A 9,811-nucleotide genomic window follows, 5' to 3' on the forward strand; every position below is an offset into this window, starting at 1 on the left:
GCTTGGAAAGCATCACCAAATGAATTTTTGCCTGTAGGACATTATTGCAAGAGAGCTTGGCTGAGTAGATTACACAAGAAGGAAAACACACAGCAAGTCAGCAGGATCTAGGAGCAACATGGCAGATGTGACAACCTACATGGTGAGCTGCAGCATGTGCTACATGTTCACAGATCGACCAGAAGAAGAATCAAATTTCACCTGTCAGAAGTGTAGACTAGTGGCCCTTTTAGAAGAAAAGGTGCGGGGTCTGGAAGAAAGAATAGCAACTTTGAAACTCATCAAAGAGAATGAAGACTTTCTAGACAGAACAGAAGCATCTCTACTGGTCACAGAAGGTGAAAAAAGTGTCAGAGAACCTCCAAAAGCAGATGAGTGGAAGCATGTGACCAAAAGAAGCAAGAAGACCATGGAGAAATCACCAACCACACAACTGAAGAACCGATATCAAATCTTTGTAGAGGATGAAGATGGCACACCTAAGGATGAAGCAATACCAGCAAGCAAAAAAGAAAAGGGCACACAGCAACAAGTGACAGCAAAAAGTACAGCCAAGAAGCAACGAAGAGTGGTGGTGGTGGGAGACTCACTACTGAGAGGCACCGAAGCAGCCATCTGCAGACCGGACATAACTGCAAGAGAAGTATGCTGCCTTCCAGGTGCGATGATCAAGGATGTGACCGATAGGATACCAAAGCTCTTCAACTCCAAGGACGTCCACCCATTTCTTCTGATACATGTTGGCACCAATGACACGGCAAGGAAGGACCTACCGACAATCTGCAAAGACTTTGAAGAGTTGGGGAAGAAAGTAAAGGAACTGGATGCACAGGTAGTTTTTTCTTCTATCCTTCCAGTAGACGGGCATGGCACCAGGAGATGGAACAGGATCCTTGATGCAAACAACTGGCTAAGACGATGGTGCAGACAACAAGGATTCGGATTCCTGGACCACGGTGTGAATTACTTGTACGATGGACTCCTCGCCAGAGACGGACTACACCTCAACAAACCTGGGAAACACACATTCGCCAGAAGACTCGCTACACTCATCAGGAGGGCGTTAAACTAGAAGAAGAGGGGACGGGAAGAAAAACATTAGACTTGAACAAAGAAGATCCAGGAAAACATACTCAGAAGGGCGGTAAGAACATTTCTAAAACAATCCACAGCGAGGAGATTGGAACAAAACAAAATCCTCTAAACTGCATGCTTGCAAACGCCAGAAGCCTGACAAACAAGATGGAAGAACTAGAAGCAGAAATATCTACAGGTAACTTTGACATAGTGGGAATAACCGAGACATGGTTAGATGAAAGCTATGACTGGGCAGTTAACTTACAGGGTTACAGTCTGTTTAGAAAGGATCGTAAAAATCGGAGAGGAGGAGGGGTTTGTCTCTATGTAAAGTCTTGTCTAAAGTCCACTTTAAGGGAGGATATTAGCGAAGGAAATGAGGATGTCGAGTCCATATGGGTCGAAATTCATGGAGGGAAAAATGGTAACAAAATTCTCATTGGGGTCTGTTACAAACCCCCAAATATAACAGAAACCATGGAAAGTCTACTTCTAAAGCAGATAGATGAAGCTGCAACCCATAATGAGGTCCTGGTTATGGGGGACTTTAACTACCCGGATATTAACTGGGAAACAGAAACCTGTGAAACCCATAAAGGCAACAGGTTTCTGCTAATAACCAAGAAAAATTATCTTTCACAATTGGTGCAGAATCCAACCAGAGGAGCAGCACTTTTAGACCTAATACTATCTAATAGACCTGACAGAATAACAAATCTGCAGGTGGTCGGGCATCTAGGAAATAGCGACCACAATATTGTACAGTTTCACCTGTCTTTCACTAGGGGGACTTGTCAGGGAGTCACAAAAACACTGAACTTTAGGAAGGCAAAGTTTGACCAGCTTAGAGATGCCCTTAATCTGGTAGACTGGGACAATATCCTCAGAAATAAGAATACAGATAATAAATGGGAAATGTTTAAGAACATCCTAAATAGGCAGTGTAAGCAGTTTATACCTTGTGGGAATAAAAGGACTAGAAATAGGAAAAACCCAATGTGGCTAAACAAAGAAGTAAGACAGGCAATTAACAGTAAAAAGAAAGCATTTGCACTACTAAAGCAGGATGGCACCATTGAAGCTCTAAAAAACTATAGGGAGAAAAATACTTTATCTAAAAAACTAATTAAAGCTGCCAAAAAGGAAACAGAGAAGCACATTGCTAAGGAGAGTAAAACTAATCCCAAACTGTTCTTCAACTATATCAATAGTAAAAGAATAAAAACTGAAAATGTAGGCCCCTTAAAAAATAGTGAGGAAAGAATGGTTGTAGATGACGAGGAAAAAGCTAACATATTAAACACCTTCTTCTCCACGGTATTCACGGTGGAAAATGAAATGCTAGGTGAAATCCCAAGAAACAATGAAAACCCTATATTAAGGGTCACCAATCTAACCCAAGAAGAGGTGCGAAACCGGCTAAATAAGATTAAAATAGATAAATCTCCGGGTCCGGATGGCATACACCCACGAGTACTAAGAGAACTAAGTAATGTAATAGATAAACCATTATTTCTTATTTTTAGGGACTCTATAGCGACAGGGTCTGTTCCGCAGGATTGGCGCATAGCAAATGTGGTGCCAATATTCAAAAAGGGCTCTAAAAGTGAACCTGGAAATTATAGGCCAGTAAGTCTAACCTCTATTGTTGGTAAAATATTTGAAGGGTTTCTGAGGGATGTTATTCTGGATTATCTCAATGAGAATAACTGTTTAACTCCATATCAGCATGGGTTTATGAGAAATCGCTCCTGTCAAACCAATCTAATCAGTTTTTATGAAGAGGTAAGCTATAGGCTGGACCACGGTGAGTCATTGGACGTGGTATATCTCGATTTTTCCAAAGCGTTTGATACCGTGCCGCACAAGAGGTTGGTACACAAAATGAGAATGCTTGGTCTGGGGGAAAATGTGTGTAAATGGGTTAGTAACTGGCTTAGTGATAGAAAGCAGAGGGTGGTTATAAATGGTATAGTCTCTAACTGGGTCGCTGTGACCAGTGGGGTACCGCAGGGGTCAGTATTGGGACCTGTTCTCTTCAACATATTCATTAATGATCTGGTAGAAGGTTTACACAGTAAAATATCGATATTTGCAGATGATACAAAACTATGTAAAGCAGTTAATACAAGAGAAGATAGTATTCTGCTACAGATGGATCTGGATAAGTTGGAAACTTGGGCTGAAAGGTGGCAGATGAGGTTTAACAATGATAAATGTAAGGTTATACACATGGGAAGAAGGAATCAATGTCACCATTACACACTGAATGGGAAACCACTGGGTAAATCTGACAGGGAGAAGGACTTGGGGATCCTAGTTAATGATAAACTTACCTGGAGCAGCCAGTGCCAGGCAGCAGCTGCCAAGGCAAACAGGATCATGGGGTGCATTAAAAGAGGTCTGGATACACATGATGAGAGCATTATACTGCCTCTGTACAAATCCCTAGTTAGACCGCACATGGAGTACTGTGTCCAGTTTTGGGCACCGGTGCTCAGGAAGGATATAATGGAACTAGAGAGAGTACAAAGGAGGGCAACAAAATTAATAAAGGGGATGGGAGAACTACAATACCCAGATAGATTAGCGAAATTAGGATTATTTAGTCTAGAAAAAAGACGACTGAGGGGCGATCTAATAACCATGTATAAGTATATAAGGGGACAATACAAATATCTCGCTGAGGATCTGTTTATACCAAGGAAGGTGACGGGCACAAGGGGGCATTCTTTGCGTCTGGAGGAGAGAAGGTTTTTCCACCAACATAGAAGAGGATTCTTTACTGTTAGGGCAGTGAGAATCTGGAATTGCTTGCCTGAGGAGGTGGTGATGGCGAACTCAGTCGAGGGGTTCAAGAGAGGCCTGGATGTCTTCCTGGAGCAGAACAATATTGTATCATGCAATTAGGTTCTGTAGAAGGACGTAGATCTGGGAATTTATTATGATGGAATATAGGCTGAACTGGATGGACAAATGTCTTTTTTCGGCCTTACTAACTATGTTACTATGTTACTATGTTACCTGAGAGATACAAGGACAGTTCATTGTGCTATCCCTATAGTATAAAGCTATGTGGGTGACATTTACATATGACTGGGCAAACCTTTTTAATACGTTGCTTTATTTATTGGTTTATTTTGCTCTTCGATGCTATTTCTACCCATTTTTATTGCTCAAATTCGTCTAAGATACAAACAAAATTTTTGCTGAAGACCCTAATCTCCACCATCTTTGCACGCCAATGAAGCCAGACCACGGCTGGGCTTCATAGAAGATTGTAAATTTAACTATATACTGTAATACTAATTGCAGGTTCAAGTCCTGTAGGGGGCCTACAAAATAAAGTATAAATAAATTTTTTTAAAAATAACATTTTTGATTGCCCCCATTTCTTGATTCAAATGTAAAAAAATAGAAAATAGACTCATTTGTTATTGCCGCATTTGTAAAATTCTGATTTGTGAAAATATCAAATGGATTAAGCCATAAGGTAAAAGCTGCAAAAAAAACAACAAAAACCGCTAACCGGTATTGCCATTTTTAGGTAAACAGTCTTTCCCTAGAAAATAGTAATAAAATACGTTGCATGTACCTAAAATTGGTATAAGTAAAAACATAAGCTCGCCATGCAACAAAACAAGCCCTAATACAGGTCCACTGGCAAAAAAAAAATGTAAAAAGTTGCAGATCTCAGAAAATAGTGAAGCAAAATATTTCTGACTTTTTTCTCACCATCAAAATATAAAAATCACTTTTGCAAATTTGGTATCACTGGCCTGAAGAATCATGCAACCAGGTCATTTTTTTTACCCTACAGTGAACACAATTTAAACAAAACACAAAAAATAATGGTGGAATTGCATTTTTTTTTTCACCATTTTTGCCAAACTTGGAATTTCTTTTCCTGTCTTTCACTAAATTATTTGGGGAAATAAATGGTGTAATTCAACACTACAGCTAGTCTCATTTAAAACCAATCCCTCAATATGGATAAACATGATGGAAAAATAACGAAAAAGTTATGGCAAAAAAAAAAGAAAATTTTTTTATCGTGAAAGGGTTATTTTTTAAAGAAATCCCTGTCAAACCATTTAACTTGCAGTAGATTGACCAGATATATATTTTATGTTAATATTGCTAGGAAATTTTGCTGGAAAATAATATAAAAGTGAGTGTGGACAAGGGTACACTGGTCATTTTGGTAAACAACTGGACATCAGCAACCCCCACTTCTTCACGACAGTGAAAAACATACATTAGTTTAGTAAATATTTCCCAGTGACCATCAATAGTTCCGGGACATTTCCACCAAATAGAAAAGAATAAGAATGGAGTTTCTCTGTAGGTTAAAAAACTTCAAAGCCTTGAAGGGCTCAGCTTGAAAAGACTGGAAATATCCTTAAGTTCTTATCTTGTCTCTGCTCGAGGGAAGCCATAAATTCCACAAGCTTATTGCATTATTCTCCTGGTTACTCAGTGTAATGACCAAATGTTTTTATTGCCATATAATCAGAACCCTACCAACAAAGACCTCACTGGTGTCTCTCAATAAAGTCTACCTTGTTCTGTACTAGACACTGTGAAAAATATGATGGGATATTGTAGGGTTCACAAAATCCTAAAACTTTAGGTCAGCAATTTTATTTAAATCATTTTTTGTATTTCCACATAGGAAAAGAAGGCATCTTGAGGTGTCATCCTGACCTGGCCGGAAGAGAATTGACAAGTGGGACCTTAACAATGGAGTCACAGCAGGAGCAAAGACAAGCAGGGCTCACATCCTTAAATTCTAGGGAAAGAGAGAGGATGACTCTTCTGAACGGCCAATACAAGCAGAAGTTTGGGTTTCCTTTTGTTATGTGTGCGAAAATGGCAGACAAAGAGAAAATCATGGAAGAATTGACCGGTCGTCTTCGAAACGCTCCATCGGAAGAACTTCACAAGGGAATTGATGAGGTTAAAAAGATTTGTCACTTGAGATTGCAAGACATCGTATGCAAAGGTTCTTCCTTGCCCACAAAACTGTGATAACTGGAAAACTTCAATTTACATATGAGCATAATTAAGAAATATCTAAGGGAATATGACCTCATAATGAAAGAACTCACTGTAAATTTTGTGTTTTACTAAAGACATGACATCGTAATTACATGATTAGAGGAATTTCCATGTTGTTTCAGTTCTAAATGTAAAATAAAATACTATTTAAATTGGCTTTTTAATCCTTAGTGAGATTTTGACATCTCGGACGAGTACAGAAGACGTTCTGATACTTTAGTGAATTCTCGTCACTGCAGACTACAGAACCATAGGTGCTCGTTGTGGCATCATATGTATCTAACCAACACTCCATTAGAGACATTTTGTGCCTGATTTATTATTGTATTTGCACCAGTTTTTTGTCGAATTTTTGGTATTTTGCTTCTTTTTTATATTGCACCAAATTCATGTTTCCACTTGTGCCCTTTTTATAAGACTCTTTTTTACATGTTTACATGTTTGTGTGTTTTTAGCTCACCACCATGGGCAAGGTTTAAGGTTTTCAAGTGTTTTTGCCTGATCCAACATTTGCAGCAATTGTACTCCAGTCTAGAGATGAGAGAACCTTTCAAGGTTTAGTTTCAGTACGTCGAATATCCCGATGTTCGCCGAACAGTTCATGGAACATACCAGAACCCCATTGAATTCAATGGAAGGCAAAACCAAATGCATTGGCAACACCTTCGGGGTGTCACCCCCAAGGGTGGTTTGCACGTTAATGACCACGCCAATTTTTACAATTCTTACCACTGTCCCTTTATGAGGTTATAACTCTGGAACGCTTCAACGGATACCAGTGATTCTGACATTGTTTTCTCGCAATTTCGCAATTTTCCAACTTTGAATTTTTATGCAATTAAATCACAGAGATATGTCACACAAAATACTTAATAAGTAACATTTCCCACGTGTGTACTTTACATCAGCACAATTTTGGAACCAACATTTTTTTTTTGTTAGGGAGTTATAAGGGTTAAAAGTTGACCAGCAATTTCTCATTTCTACAACACCATTTTTTTTAGGGACCACATCTCATTTGAAGTCATTTTGAGGGGTCTATATGATAGAAAATACCCAAGTGTGACACCATTCTAAAAACTGCACCCCTCAAGGTGCTCAAAACCATATTCAAAAAGTTTATTAACCCTTCTGGTGCTTCACAGGAATTTTTTGAATGTTTAAATTAAAATGAACATTTAACTTTTTTTCACAAAAATTTACTTCAGCTCCAATTTGTTTTATTTTACCAAGGGTAACAGGAGAAAATGGACCCCAAACATTGTTGTACAATTTGTCCTGAGTACGCCGATACCCCACATGTGGGGGTAAACCACTGTTTGGGCACATGGCAGAGCTCGGAAGCGAAGGAGCGCCATTTGACTTTTCAATGCAAAATTGACTGGAATTGAGATGGGACGCCATGTTTCGTTTGGAGAGCCCCTGATGTGCCTAAACATTGAAACCCCCCACAAGTGACACCATTTTAGAAAGTAGACCCCCTAAGGAACTTATCTAGAGGTGTGATGAGCACTTTGACCCACCAAGTGCTTCACAGAAGTTTATAATGTAGAACCGTAAAAATAAAAAATCATATTTTTTCACAAAAATTATCTTTTCGCCCCCAATTTTTTTATTTTCCCAAGGGTAAGAGAAGAAATTGGACCCCAAAAGTTGTTGTAGAATTTGTCCTGAGTACGCTGATACCCCATATGTGGGGGTAAACCACTGTTTGGGCGGATGGAAGAGCTCGGAAGGGAAGGAGCGCCGTTTGACTTTTCAATGCAAAATTGACAGGAATTGAGATGGGACGCCATGTTGCGTTTGGAGAGCCACTGATGTGCCAAAACATTGAAACCTCCCACAAGTGACACCATTTTGGAAAGTAGACCCCCTAAGGAACTTATCTAGAGGTGTGGTGAGCACTTTGACCCACCAAGTGCTTCACAGAAGTTTATAAATGCAGAACCGTAAAAATAAAAAATCATATTTTTTCACAAAAATTATCTTTTTGCCCCCAATTTTTTATTTTCCCAAGGGTAAGAGAAGAAATTGGACCCCAAAAGTTGTTGTACAATTTGTCCTGAGTACTCTGATACCCCATATGTGGGAGTAAACCACTGTTTGGGCGGATGGGAGCGCTCGGAAAGGAAGGAGCGCCGTTTGACTTTTCAATGCAAAATTGACAGGAATTGAGATGGGACGCCATGTTGCGTTTGGAGAGCCACTGATGTGCCTAAACATTGAAACCCCCCACAAGTGACACCATTTTGGAAAGTAGACCCCCTAAGGAACTTATCTAGAGGTGTGGTGAGCACTTTGACCCACCAAGTGCTTCACAGAAGTTTATAATGCGGAGCCGTAAAAATAAAACAAAAATGTTTTCCCACAAAAATTATTTTTTTAGCCCCCAGTTTTGTATTTTCCCGAGGGTAACAGGAGAAATTGGACCCCAAAATTTGTTACCCAATTTGTCCTGAGTGTGATGATACACCATATGTGGGGGGAAACACTGTTTGGGCGCATGGGAGGGCTCGGAAGGGAAGGAGTGCCATTTGAATGCAGACTTAGATGGAATGGTCTGCAGGTGTCACATTGCGTTTGCAGAGCCCCTAATGTACCTAAACAGTAGAAACCCCCCACAAGTGACACCATTTTGGAAAGTAGACCCCCTAAGGAACTTATCTAGATGTGTGGTGAGCGCTTTGACCCACCAAGGGCTTCACAGAAGTTTATAATGGAGAGCCATAAAAATAAAACAAAAATTTTTTCCCACAAAAATTATTTTTTAGCCCCCAGTTTTGTATTTTCCCGAGGGTAACAGGAGAAATTGGACCACAAAATTTGTTGTCCAATTTGTCCTGAGTGCGCTGATACCCCATATGTGGGGGGGGGGGGGGGGGAACCACTGTTTGGGCGCATGGGAGGGCTCGGAAGAGAAGGAGCTCCATTTGGAATGCAGACTTAGATGGAATGGTCTGCAGGTGTCACATTGCATTTGCAGAGCCCCTAATGTGCCTAAACAGTAGAAACCCCCTACAAGTGACACCATTTTGGAATCTAGACCCCCTAAGGAACTCATCTAGATGTGTTGTGAGAGCTTTGAACCCCCAAGTGTTTCACTACAGTTTGTAACGCAGAGCCGTGAAAATTAAAAAAAAAAAACTTTCCCCAAAAAATTATTTTTTAGCCCCCAGTTTTGTATTTTCCCAAGGGTAAGAGGAGAAATTCGACCCCAAAAGTTGTTGTCCTATTTGTCCTGAGTACGCTGATACCCCATATGTTGGGGTAAACCCCTGTTTGGGCACACGGGAGAGCTCGGAAGGGAAGAAGCACTGTTTTACTTTTTCAACGCAGAATTGGCTGGAATTGAGATCGGACGCCATGTCGCGTTTGGAGAGCCCCTGATGTGCCTAAACAGTGGAAACCCCCCAATTATAACTGAAACCCTAATCCAAACACACCCCTAACCCTAATCCCAACAGTAACCCTAACCACACCTCTAACCCTGACACACCCCTAACCCTAATCCCAACCCTATTCCCAACTGTAAATGTAATCTAAACCCTAACTGTAACTTTAGCCCCAACCCTAACCCTAACTTTAGCCCCAACCCAAACTGTAGCCCTAACCCTAGCCCTAACCCTAACCCTAGCCCTAACCCTAATCCTAGCCCTAATCCTAGCCCTAACCC

The 9,811-nt window shown here is 40.3% G+C and overlaps 1 protein-coding gene across 1 annotated transcript in view; it reads left to right on the plus strand.

Annotated features, from left to right (window-relative positions):
* URAD (ureidoimidazoline (2-oxo-4-hydroxy-4-carboxy-5-) decarboxylase) overlaps positions 1-6,152 on the plus strand; it is a 48,465-nt gene extending 42,313 nt beyond the window's left edge. Inside the window, exon 2 of the mRNA XM_069760285.1 lies at positions 5,753-6,152. Within this exon, the coding sequence (XP_069616386.1) occupies positions 5,753-6,108 (356 nt within the window). The 3' untranslated portion in view covers positions 6,109-6,152. The remainder of the gene's footprint in view (positions 1-5,752) is intronic.
* The last annotated feature ends 3,659 nt before the right edge of the window (positions 6,153-9,811 follow it).

Source organism: Ranitomeya imitator, chromosome 3, assembly GCF_032444005.1.
Source record: "Ranitomeya imitator isolate aRanImi1 chromosome 3, aRanImi1.pri, whole genome shotgun sequence".
NCBI classification, from domain to species: Eukaryota; Metazoa; Chordata; class Amphibia; order Anura; family Dendrobatidae; genus Ranitomeya; species Ranitomeya imitator.